The 12,949-nt window shown below is 41.7% G+C and overlaps 2 protein-coding genes across 4 annotated transcripts; one reads left to right on the forward strand and one right to left on the reverse strand.

Moving 5' to 3' along the window:
* Positions 1-603: 603 nt before the first annotated feature.
* Positions 604-3,899, forward strand: rpp38 (ribonuclease P/MRP 38 subunit). 3 transcript variants are annotated; one of them, XM_061082021.1, is made up of 2 exons: positions 604-657; positions 2,230-3,899. In XM_061082021.1, the coding sequence occupies exon 2, from the start codon at positions 2,251-2,253 to the stop codon at positions 3,124-3,126; it is 876 nt and encodes a 291-aa protein (XP_060938004.1). In that variant the 5' UTR covers positions 604-657; positions 2,230-2,250; the 3' UTR covers positions 3,127-3,899. The 3 variants fall into 3 exon arrangements, with proteins under 3 accessions (XP_060938004.1, XP_060938003.1, XP_060938002.1); XM_061082020.1 differs by lacking the exon at positions 604-657 and adding an exon at positions 1,451-1,518 and having other exon boundaries at positions 2,227-3,899; XM_061082019.1 differs by lacking the exon at positions 604-657 and adding an exon at positions 1,451-1,518.
* A 189-nt stretch (positions 3,900-4,088) lies between these two features.
* nmt2 (N-myristoyltransferase 2) lies at positions 4,089-12,716 on the reverse strand. Its single transcript, XM_061082022.1, has 12 exons — positions 12,607-12,716; positions 11,410-11,527; positions 10,769-10,910; positions 9,906-10,024; positions 9,717-9,808; positions 9,506-9,622; positions 9,236-9,406; positions 9,030-9,138; positions 8,755-8,925; positions 8,496-8,663; positions 8,209-8,346; positions 4,089-7,535 (listed from the first exon to the last, which is right to left on the reverse strand). The coding sequence occupies exons 1-12, from the start codon at positions 12,714-12,716 to the stop codon at positions 7,515-7,517; spliced, it is 1,476 nt and encodes a 491-aa protein (XP_060938005.1). The 3' UTR covers positions 4,089-7,514.
* Between the last annotated feature and the right edge of the window lie 233 nt (positions 12,717-12,949).

Below are 12,949 nucleotides of genomic sequence, written 5' to 3' on the forward strand. Positions count from 1 at the left end.
CTTACAACCCCGAATCATGTCTACATTTTTCAACACTATATTAAAATGCTTGATTTGTGAGTTATATCCAAAAATAATCCAGTTATAAAGTGGATGTGACACATGAGGATAAAGTTTTTCTTTTGAAGGGAATATTTCCACTTATACTTATCGATGGCTTTGTTTTTATTTGTGTTTAGTAGTAGCAGCAAATGATTCTTATTCATTGTGATATTATATTATTTTATATTATATTATATGATATTGTCAGTCATCTGCAAAGTCCCTTGAATTTTACTACCGTGCACAAATTGTGATTCTTAAGGAAGTTAGAACTCAGGCAGAAGCTGATGTCTTATGTAGAAGGTTTTAATGGAGACTTGATGCATCAAGGAGAATTGAAGGTGAAACAACATGCAAACTGTAAGGGAAATTTAACATTTGACCACAATATCATCATGTTTATTTCCCCTTTGGTTGATCATGATTGAATCTCATACAATGCAACCTTGATCATGCTGTATCCTGTACTACTGAATGAATCTCGGCCTGATTGCTTTAACTAAGGCATTGTTGTTTCATGTCATCAGAAGATCCCAACCTTTGACTTTGTCACAACCCAATCCAGAGTGGGAGGGGTGAGCCAAATGTATAAAGACAAAGAACTGCTTCCCATCGGTGAGTATATTACAAACTAACCTTTGTCGTATGCACCAGGCTTGAGCATTAAAGTGTGACAATACTGTAAAAGAATTGAATCTTGTTTCCTCGTTGTCAAGGTGGGATTGTAGAAATTGCCACAACAAAACACTTACAGAGCAACATGAGCAATTGTCATCCCAAAGTCTGAAGATGTCTCCCACAGCATCAACATGTATCTCCCTCTACTTGCTTCACTAACATTCTAACAGCACATCCATGAATGGCTGGAATTGCTGTCACTCTCTTTATTACATGTAGGTGTTCGCATCCTATTGGATAGTGAACTAAACCACATTGTGTCCTTTCGTCTTGCCACTGGTAAAATACACAAAAGAGTTGAAGTTGGTGAGAGTTGAAGTTGGTGCCTCTCTGTCTGGAGTATTTGAGTTAGATATGAAAGTCCCTACATGTAGACGATACAATAAACTGTTGGTTGCTCCTTTATCTACAACCTGACCTTTGGTACTGTTAAGAAGGAGAAGAGAGCATCTGGGGAATTTAGACAGGCACTTTTCTCCTGTAGATATATAATGTAATACCTTGTTAAAGCCCTATGAGACAAATTGTGATTTGTGAATATGGGCTATAGAAATAAACATTGATTGATTGATTGATTGATTGATTTGGACCCCTTGTTTTAAAACATAACTGTAGACGTTTCTAACTGTGAATGTTTAAATGTACTACTGCCGTTTGAACGCTAGTCGCCGCTCTCTGTTCTTTGTAAATAAAGTTTTTTATATTCAAACAATATGGCGGCGCGCAGTGGTTCTCCCATGTTGTCGCTGGTGAAGACGTGATTCTGTTTAACAGGGATTCCACTGCGTTAACATCCAGGTAAAGTGACGTCCTGTGTTCTTCATGTTTTAATGGTGACACGTGTTGGATCAGTGGATGGAAACATTACGAGTTGACGGTGTTTATTGTGGATAAACTGGGATCAACAGAAGCACGCAGATGTTTCTCTTTACATTGAAACGTTGAAGTACGTACAAAATTCAACAGTTTCATGTATTTACATTTCTTATAGTCTAAAATATATTTAATTATATTTAAAATACCAAATGTCAAGGGATTAATTGTACACCGACTGACTAAGTTGTAGTATCAAGTATTTTTTAATGTTTACTCTTATCGGCTCATCAGTCAACTGTGAAGAACTTTGAACTTCACTAGCCTGAATCAAATGTGTTTTAAAAATACAGTTTGATTAATTAATATCTGAGATGTTTATTACATTGATCACAATATCACTTAAACGTTGAAGCTGGTTGATATGGGGCTGATCTCATCTAATGAAATAAAACATCCTTCATTGATTATCTGAAAATGTGAAATGTTATGTAACACAGGGGAATACATACTGTACATAACAGTACCTTAAAATTGTACTTCTGTTGATCAAGGTACTGAATCACAAAAAAATAGTCAGCTTTTTCCAGAGGACATCAATAAATGGAGAAAAATAAATCTTGAGACTGACCATTTGTATTTTTGTACTACAGTTGAATTGATCTCCATGCTTTCTCTGCATTTTTTCACCAGCAGATTGTGCTTGTCAAAGCAGAAATGGCCACTCAAAAGAAGCTGGGGAAAATCAAAAGGCCGCCTCCTGGTAAGACCTCCCTCGCCTCACCCTTCACCCCAACATGGAGCCCACTCCCCCAAGAGGACATGCAGTTCATCCTGCAGACCCTGAAGGACAAACTCTTCTCCATGGGCCTTGAGAAGAAAGAGGTGAAAATCTTTCGCCCATGGAAGAAGAAGAAGAAGGAGCAGGAATCTGCTGCTGCTGCTGCCGCAACACCGGAACCTGTCGCTGCTGCCGAAACACCGGAGCCTGTCGCTGCTGCCGCAACACCGGAGCCCGTCGCCCAGGTGCAGGATTCTCCTAAAAACGGCTGGACAGATGTGGCGGCCCGACGACAGCTGGCCATTGGCATCAACGAGGTCACCAAGGCTCTGGAGAGAAATGAGCTCAGATTGGTGTTGGTGTGTAAGTCCGTCAAACCCAATCACATGACCAGTCACCTGATCCCGCTGAGTGCGACGCGAGGAGTGCCGGCGTGCCAGGTTCCCCGTCTGAGCCAGAGCGTGTCGGAGCCGCTGGGGCTGAAAAGTGTCCTGGCACTGGGATTCAGACGCTGTGCCTCCTGTGACGAGGACATCTTCACCGACACCGTTGATGCCATTAAACCCAGAGTGCCTTCACTGAGCATTGCCTGGCTACCGGGTGCAGCTCCACTGGGTGGTGCAGCCGCTGTGACACCCGACGACCCTGCAGACATGGAGGATGAGGCGGAGGCTGGAGAGAAGGGAGGCCAGAAAAGAAAACTGGAGAGTGAGACTGAGGCGGTGACAGAGTCTCCCTCCTCCTGGACTCTGCAGCCGCTCAAAGTGAAGAGAGTTGTTGCTAATCCTGCAAAGAAAAAGAAAAAAAAGTAGACTGTCAAACTAAAGAGAACATCTGTCTGAATATTTTTGGACCTCTCCTGTGTTTTAGCCCAGAGGCTCCCAACGTTTTCGTCCTGGTGACGTCTGGTCACAGGTTAGTTCTTGGATATGGGACGGATTTATTTTTTCCTTTTTAAGATCATTTAATCTTAAGAGACTTTGAGAGGTGGAGATATCCAACGTTTTATTATGTTACCATGTTATTCATTAGATTTATCTTGAGTACCCTGCTGACTCCCATGTGTTGGGATTCACTGTTGTTTTCCAAATTTCATCCATTCAGCAATTACTTTATAATCCCTCAGTATATTTTGTAAATCAGCTCACCAAGACTTGAAACTTTCTTTGTCATAGATCGTCCATTACAGCTTCTCCATGAGTTGTTGGAACCTTTCATAAAAAAGTAAAACAATATTCTTGCTGCACTGACATGAATTGGGACCCGTAGCAGTATAGACTGATGTCAAGACAACCTCTCATACACTATGGTTTGGAGGATGAACTGCAGTTTATATCAATCAGTGACTTAGTTAAAATGTGTAATGGTCCTTTTTAAATTTCGTTTGTCAAAATGTGATATTTAACAGAAAAAACATAGAACATTTAAATATGTTGGTAATGATGAATTTAAACAACTGGCAATGTGCGATGTTTGGGTTTTTGATGAATGTAATAAAAACGGAATTAAACATGTCTCATCCTCACCAGTTTGCAGTTTGTGTAATGATCAGACCATAATAAACCACAGACATGCACCACTCGTGTACCTTTTTCAAAGTGTGTTTATTCAATCAAACATCCATGCTGGTATAGCCGACGCGTGTTGGAACAGATTGTTATTTGCATGGGGTCATGTCTTATATGATGCTGGTACATGTTCTTCAGCTTTATCACAGCTTACGATGGATCTGAATAAAAATATTGTTCTTCAGTTAGAGAAAGCTGTATGTCGGTTCAAAAGTACATACCCATCCCCCCCAGCCCATCCCAAAAACTTAAAATAAAAAATAAACAGAAATCATTGTTTTTTTAAATAAGGCAGGTACTTCAGGTTGAGTTCTCACTAAAGGGTGTAGCTAAGTAACATCAACTCTAAAATCAACACGGCAGCAAAACTGACTCATGCTCAAAGTTCATTCAAACAGCTGCAGGCAACACATCTGTGACAACCAACATCCATGAGGCACACTGTCCACTCAGCTACTGGTTTCACTGGTTCAGTTAACCTGGTAGCTTCTGTCTGTGTGAATGTAACTCGTTCAACCTTTCAATGGTCAAAAGAAAAAATCGTTGAACACTGTCCATCAGTTGTTCTTTTCTTGCTAATTTATAAAGGGATGAGAAGGAAACTACATCACATAGAGAAAAATCAATGACGAAGATTGCAGCAGCCTTTACCTCTTCAGTTACACAGAGCCACGGGAACAGGAACATCGAACAAAAGGAACAAAGAAAAGACCGTTTAAAAACATTTAAACCCTTTTTGAGGAAACCACCACAGCGTGAGTGGAGGGACACGTCTGAAATCAACCGTTTCACTGGAATTCTTAGGGAAATACTGGAAAGAAAAAGAATAATGACGTCTTAAGACACTTTTGCAAAGTACAATTATAAATATCAGAACTGTTTCACGCAAGTAGCTGCACAACACACTAAAAAAATAACCTACAGTATATTTTTCAGACACACAAAATACAGTACCATTAAAAACAAATCTGAGAGAAGTCAATAAGAACGCAGACTGGAAAACCAGGAAATGCTCACATTTCAAATTGACGCGGTTACTGACACAGGCTTCAGTTGATTCAGCATGCTGTTGGAAATTACTTCAGACCGTATGAGAGTTGTGCTAAATTCTCCAGAGTTTGAATGAGAATCTGTTCAGAAATGCTTACGACCGTAGTGTTCTGCAATTTTACAGGGACAAGTTTTTTTTTGCTTTGCAACAGGCTATTTAAAGTAGGAAGTGATAAATGCTTTGCAAGCGGCCTGTGCGACAATGACTAAAAATAAAACTGACGGTTTTAAATGGGACTTAGCTGAGAACATGCACTATGTCAAAGCACATGCACAATTCCCACGATATAAAACTGCCTCTAGAGAGAAAGGTGACCATTTTGAAAACGTTTTAGTAGAACTTGAAAAGTCAATATCACTTGAATGTTGTTAAACTGGTGTTTGTTTTTTTTATACCTCTGCCACTGTGGTTAAGTTGTTGCCTCTTTATTTATTATACTATATTTTACTACCGAACAAACTTCCACATAACTTAGTGGAAGGATGGGACGGGAGCAAAGAAAGAACCTTTTACATTTTGTGGCAGATCCAGGATTTTCTGTAATGTTTAGAGAAAGTGCATTTTAAAAACAACATTTTCATTAATTACTCAGGAACTAGAACATGGACCCGGATGGAAAAACTTGGGCATATTTATAGGACTGATTGGTGCAGTTCCAGATAATGACTGGATCTAGGGAATTTAAATGTGGCTTTATAAGGGGACTGTTGGGCCTTGGGGGAGGCCTTTGCCCTACTGAATGCCATTCTAGTTATGTGTGTTTCCTGCCCAATGTTTTATTGCCCTGCTGAGCACCTCTTAGTTTGTATAGAAACAGTTACTTATTCAGCAGCCTTGCTAACTGGACAGCCCACCACTGACATTGATCAATGGAATCTCTAGAAACAGGTTTATAATGTGAAAACAGCTTAAATCCTTAAATTAAATGAAATAACAAAGTTGACACTCTGTTCTGCAACTCATCAGTTTGAAATCTGGGCACCCTGACCCTTAAAAGGAACCTCCTTCTGGTTTAAGAACTGAAAAATTGTGCTTCGTTGATGCAATACATTCTTCATCAAAACCCCTTAAACCTTAATTGACCGAACAAACCCAGTGACATCTACACTACTTAAGAGGAAAAATACTTTGGATCAGCCCTCCCACACCCCAAAAGCACACTACAGGATTAAATATGATCTGACTCTAAATGTACAGGTGACTATATATTTTCAACAAAAACATGTAGATTAATGCACCAGCTGGATAAGTCCTTCCTTGTTCTCTATATTTGTGATTTAAAGGTATGAATGTTTGAGGTGAAAAAAAGGGAAGAGATGTTTCTCTTATCAAAGAATCATCTCAGAATTTCTAACTCTACTGTGGCCATGACACAACCAGCAGAGATCCTTCCGACCACACTGATATGAGAACACATGTTCAGCTGCTGTTGGTATACAATAACTAATCGTTTGGACTTGAACACAATTAGAAAAGTTAAGTTTACTTGCCGATTATCATTTACATCAGGGGTGGGGAACGTGCGGCCTGCGAGGCAATTCATATATACATGAACAAAATCGGTGAAGGGCGGTTTGACAATGGTGTCCTTGGTCGCACTAACATTTAGCTGGTGTGTCTGTGTATTGGATCGAGTCGTATCCTCTAAATAAGGGAGCGAGGCCGAGCTGACACTCACACACTCACATAACTGTTTGTTGTGAAGAGCGACGCGGCCACACACACACCGCACCCTGTCCTCAAGGAAACGCCGGAATAGTAACCAAATACAACACAACCTAATGTCAATATTTTTAATAATGCACCAAGTTAGAGGTTTCCTTGCACAGTTGCATAATCGAATCAAATCGAGACCTTGTGATCGAATATCCAATCGATTTGGGAAATCAGTGGCACTACCAAGCCCTAGGTCAGATATTACCAATGTGTATTTGAATTGCCAAGGAAAGGTTTAAAAGGTGTTTTATTGTTGTACCAAAGGGCGCAGTGAAAATTTTGGGTGCACCGAAATGAAAAAGTTAGGCGCACCAGTGCAACCAAAACTTAGTCAGGAGCCCTGGTGTGATAAATGTGTCAATAATAAACAATACTTTACTGTGGCCCTCCAAGGATGTTTTAAAAACTAAAATGGCCCCTGATAGAAAAAAGGTTCCCCATCCCTGATTTACACGTTTTCCCTCAATGAAATGAAACAACACGTCCGTACCTTGTAACAAAGTGTCTGCTGAGGAAGAGCTAAACAAAGACTCACAAATGTCAAGGCATCCTCTTGAATGTCAAACTGATGTGTTTTGAAATGTGAGCGTTGGTGTCAGGAGCGTTGTACTGTATGAGTATCTCAGGCATAGCATGACTTCACATTCAGGATGTTGATGATTTAAGAGTTTTCAGCTCCGGGGGAACTGAGAATGTTCTCGATGACACAAGTGCCGGGTGCACCGCCGCCCGGTCACCAGGTTGGTTTGACTGTTGTAGTTTTCATTGTCTAGCTTGGGCTACCTGTATGTCCAGGTAAGGAGAAGCCAGAGGTCACAGAAAACCTCTCAATCCGTATTTTTTGTAGCCGCCGTGAGGACACGTGCTACTGAAGGACGAGGCCAACCTGAAACACAAGAGGTTCAGCAGTCTTGACAAAAAGAATAGAAACAGTGTTGAGCTGGTTACATCAGCCAAGGGGAAATCTTCTACATCACTAAATTAAAACATGATGATCCAAAAAGGAAACTACCTTACTCTTCACCCAAATTCCACTAGTACTGTCGTTAAGTTACCTTGATCAGATATTTATCACCAGCAGAGTTATTCGACAGCAGATTGACACATTACTTTACAATTGTTATGTTTAAATGGTTGAAACGGAATCACTGAGTCTCTGGTTTGAAACTAGATACAAGTTCCTAAGAACAAAGGAAAGATTCAAACCGGAAACTGAGAGAAATGTTTATACTTAACATATTCGAATAGCTGGTGTAACCCAGTACAAATGAATAAGAAATTTAAAAAATACCACATGAAATACAGGTGTGCATTATTAATATAATACTCCTAAATCAGCCCCCCTCATATTGTCCATTTTCTGTACAATATTTGTATAGTATATAGTATACAATATAGTTTGTGGCTTTCATAGACCTGCATGAAAGCCACAAACAAGCTTTTGTGGGTTTGAAAAAATAACCTACATTTTACGCAGTATAAGCATTTAGGTCTATAAAACTGAATGTGCCAACTGATCCCTGATGTGGTGACAATCGTTGACAAACCATGTAACTGACCTTATCAGGGTCCATTGGTGGACACTTCCAATTGTAGAGGTAATACTGCAGATTTCCATCTCCTATGCCAAACTTGAGCTTCTCCAGGAACCCCTTATTCTCCATTAAATCCAAGGCATTGAACACATCAAAACCTTTCTGTTAAACGCACAGAAGAAGACAAACCCAACGTTATAACGAATCACTCAGCAAGATAATATTTGTAAACGTCTAGGTCACACTTTAACTCTAAAAACAATCCTATGGCAACAGCTGAAGAGAAAAGCGTTAATATAAAGTAACATTACCAGTTTGGCCAAGATCAGTGCATCATTCATTAGGTCCAGTAGCGGAGTTTGTGTATGAACATTGTAAAAAGAATAAGCTGCCTTCAGGGTCCTATGGAGAGGATGATGCATCACCGTCGAGGGCAGAGTGTAGAAGCTTGTGAAATCTGTCAGAACACCACCAGCACCCTGAGAAGAGAGGCAGACACAGAAGCTGTTTAAACACAGAGGAATCAACAGATGAACACTTAGTCGGTTTGATTGAACTGATTCCACATACCTCTACTACGTATGTGTCAATTATGTTGTCCTGTGGCAAAAGCCAGTGAGTGACCTCCTCTTCCCCCAAAGAAGGTGCTAGCTGGAAACGCTGAAGGTATTTCTGCAGCAGCTCGGTGACTTGGCGGATGTCGCGTCTCTCCATCAGCCGCAGACCTGGGGTTTTGATGCTCTGTATGAGGAGCAGGGAGTGAGAGGAAAAGGTCGATACAAGTTCCTGCCGTTCATAAGAGTTATAAAGAGAGATCCCTGAGTGACGGTGTGTGGAGTGTTTACATCTGGTAGTCTGTAGAGTTTCATGGTTCTTTGCAGGGTCATGTTTCTGCTCAGATGGGAGAATTTAACTTCCACAAGTTTTCTGGGGTTCAAAGAACGATGCCAATACCTGTACAGAAAAAAAGGAATTAAAGAGCATTAGCTTTATAACTTACTCTTTCACACCAAGTCCTGGGTGTTTTATGTCTGAATCCTGTACAGTTTACCTGCATGTGGACACAGGTTTCGGGAGTACCACTCCTGCTGTGTACACTGCCTGAAATATTCCCTCCAAGTTCACTCTCCGTGTGATCTCTCTGATGAGCACAGGAGCCACACGCTTTGAGCGCAGCTTCTTATGGACACACAGGAAGTTGATTTCTACCATCCTTTTCAGCCTGGAGGAACACAGAGATGGATTATGTATTAGTGTAGAACAGTTTTCTTTGACTCTTTCAATGCACAGTGCTCCGCAATGTGTATGATCAGTTGCTCACATGTCATAGATGCGTATATCCGCAGGGATGGCACTAATGAAGCCAACAAGCTTCTTATTGGAGGACACTCTCACTCCACAATGCCACTGTGGTAACCAGCCAGGTGGACGCAGAGCCCTGAGAGGGGAGGACATTCTTAGTGGGAGAGCAGACAGTTGAACACTTGTATGTATTTGAGCAGCTCATTAGAACAATTGAGGAGAAAGCTTACCATTTGAGAAAGTTTGGCGAGTAATCAAATCTGAACATGTTGTCATCGTCCTCCACATAGTTTTCATTTAACAGTGTGTACAGCTCTTTCAGCTGGAAAAACACAGCCAGTCAGTTATTTCATTTTGTGCATCACTTCTGCAAAAAATACATTTATTGTTTGAGTGTCTGAGACAAACACTGTACTCACCACATCTGCATTGCTGAGATCCAGAGTGTCCCACATGAAGCCTTGAGGTAAGGAATATGGCTCCTGTCTGATGTTGTCTTTGTCAGCTTCAATCGGCCCATGACTCGTCACAACTTCGTCTGCAAAAATAGCACAGAGGGATATCAAACTACTCTATCAGCAACCATGATTCCAATGGAGCAATTTCTTGTAGATACATAAAGCAAATGCAGCACTGATCGTGAACCAACACCAAAATCAAGTATGTTTTTATTATACATTAAAGATGACAGAATCTCTCAGACATTCATAAAAAATTTCTTCTGTTGAGCTCATGTGGACCAAGCTACATCATTGCTCTCCTGCATAGACCTGACTCTTTGACCAATAGTTGTCATGGTAACAGTTCAACATAGTATCACTAAGCATGCCTGGACCCCCACTGTACTTCACAACTGACAGGTTTTTGGGACAATGGCTTTACAGAGCAAAGAATATGACAAGCCAAAACCAGGAGTTGGCACAAGTGCATAGAAATGCTGTTAAACCTGATACATCCTGTTAAATGCTGTTATGCAACCGTTTGTTGACAAGCGATATAAAAAGGGCGGCTGTGGCCGAGCGGTCGTCCTCCAAACAGAAGGTCGGCGGTTTGACCCTCAGTCATCCACACCTGCATGCCGAAGTGTCCTTGGGCAAGATACTGATCCCCTAAATGGCCCCTCATAGATGTTGAATGCACTAATTCTGTATACGATTAATGATCACTGGACCATTAAGAGCTCATCAAATGGCAAAAAAAGCTTTAAACATAACATTCTGGCAGCATATTTCAAATAAACTTAATTCCATTAATAAATAAACAAGGCTCTTGCAGTACTTACTTAGCTTTGGCACAGGCTGAGTGTCCCAAAACTGGTACTTGTGCTTGGCTGCCTCGTCGATGCTCTTTGCAGGACCCTGGCAGGACAGCAGCTCCATGGCTCTTTGGATGTCCTGCAACTTCTGAATGGGTAAACCAGGGTTCTGCATGTAGAACAAGGGACATATACACATGAGAAAATGTGCCTTGGGCGTGGCCCTTAGGTTTGAAGACAGCACAAACACATCCCTGAATGTGTACAGTATGTATACAGTATCAAACGGCCCAAAACAGCATGACCTGAATAATTCAAATGTGACAAAAACACCTAATTATTGGATAATTTTTACTGCTCGCTCTCCAGTCTTGAATGAATCCTGGGAATTGTTTATTCTTGAGTCACTATCACTATCATCTATCACTAAGCATTTGGCTGTATCATCCCATCAGCAGACCACACTGTAGGTCAGGAGCAGTGTATAAAGCCAAGGCTCAACGACCCTTATTGATCCATTCACAATGATGGAGATGAAAAAGGGTTTTCTTGGCGTGTTGATTATGTGCTTAAGGACTATTATTCAGCTTCTTTTTTTGTATCTCACCTACTACAAGTGACTGGGTTGTGTATTTTGGATTTATGTATGCATTTTTCACTCTGGTCACCTTAATCTCCTGAGAGTCAGAGGCAGAGTCAGACTTGGCTCCCCCCGAGCTCGGCTTCTCTTTCTTCCTCTTCTGCTTCTTCTTCTTCCTCTTGGCCCCCAAATCTCCCCCTGGACTCCTGCAGATGTCAAACACACCCAACATCTGTTAAACAGCATTACACTGACCCCAATTTCAAATCCCCTTTACCCCTAACTTTAATCTGGACCTAAGAAATGATAAATTGCCAAGGACCACTGATCACAATAAAGTAGCGAAGTAGGTCTATAAACCAGAAAAAGTTCCAATGAGAACTTTATCTCACACATGTCTCAGACTTTAGAGGTCATTGCCTACATTATAATCAATGTAATTCATTGATTTATTGGAGAGTTGAGACTAACCTAACCTAACTTTAACTGTTACTTAACCATTAAACAATTTTCACCTTTAACTTTAATGATGGACATTATGGGGACTTGAATTTTGTCCCCATACAGAAGGCAAGTCCCTATAATGTGACTGTGTAAACAGATTTAAACCCCAACACGAGTAATACCTGGACCACACACACACACACACGTGTACTTCTATCTAAGTGAGGACACTCATTAGCATAATGCATTCCCTAGCCCCTTAATCTAACCATCCCAACTAAATACCAAACCCTAACCTAACCTCTTCTAAACTTAATCCTTAAACCAAGTGAGGACCGGTTAAAGTGTCCCCACTTTGCAAATATGCCCTCTGTAAGGTCTATTTGCTTAACATGGTCCTCACAAAGTTACAGGAACAGACACACACACACACACACCAGCAGATGCTAACGTTAGCTACCATAGCAACGACTGACAGCGGAGCTAGCCTAACGTTAGCGAGCTAACGGTTCGTGTTAGCGGCTAGCTGTCATGATGTCACTCCGCCCGGGCGCTGGAGTCACCCCCCCCCGCCCCCCCGAAGGTTTAACGTGTTTATCGACCCACCGCTGACGACCCCCCCGTGGGTCTCACAACAACACACATGCGGGCTGGAGGTGACGGCCCCGAGGCAAAGCGCCTGGGTGTGTTTGCGTCGGCTAACGCTGGATGCTAACTGCGCTAGCTAGCCATCCCCCCCCCCACACACACATGTATATCTATATACGTATAAACAGGGAGCCCACAAACAGGCAGCCCGGACCAGTGCGTGTCCTGGGCGGAGTGGACAGGCCGTCCTCACCCCTGCAGATGCTCATTCTCCTCCTCGTTGTCTCCGTCGATCCCGCAGGTGTCCTGGTCGTCCAGCTCCAGGCTCTGCTGACTGGCCGCGGACTCGCTGTCCTCCGCCATCACACAAAAATGTCTTTAAAAAAAAAACAGTGAGTCGCCGTGTGATGGAGAGAGGGCAGCAGACGAGAGGAAAAACAAAGACACCGCCGAGGGAAACAGCGCTGCCTACAGGCCAGCGGAGGTGTGACACATTCACACTCCCACTTTTTTGTTTTTTTAAATGGTACCCACGGTTCTTTAATTGTAGCTTTAAATCATAACAATGCATTCTTTAATATACAAGTGTGATATAA

This window comes from Limanda limanda, chromosome 11 (assembly GCF_963576545.1).
Source record: "Limanda limanda chromosome 11, fLimLim1.1, whole genome shotgun sequence".
NCBI lineage: Eukaryota > Metazoa > Chordata > Actinopteri > Pleuronectiformes > Pleuronectidae > Limanda > Limanda limanda.

Bases quoted from the DNA above. Each gene is read 5' to 3' on its own strand.
- rpp38 (XM_061082021.1), top strand. From the start codon at position 2,251: ATGGCCACTCAAAAGAAGCTGGGGAAAATCAAAAGGCCGCCTCCTGGT.
- nmt2 (XM_061082022.1), bottom strand. From the start codon at position 12,716: ATGGCGGAGGACAGCGAGTCCGCGGCCAGTCAGCAGAGCCTGGAGCTG. The intron at 11,528-12,606 runs GTGAGGACGGCC...TGACATCTGCAG, and splicing joins GAGAATGAGCATCTGCAGGG to GAGTCCAGGGGGAGATTTGG. The intron at 9,623-9,716 runs GTAAGCTTTCTC...CTCCCCTCTCAG, and splicing joins TCGCCAAACTTTCTCAAATG to GGCTCTGCGTCCACCTGGCT.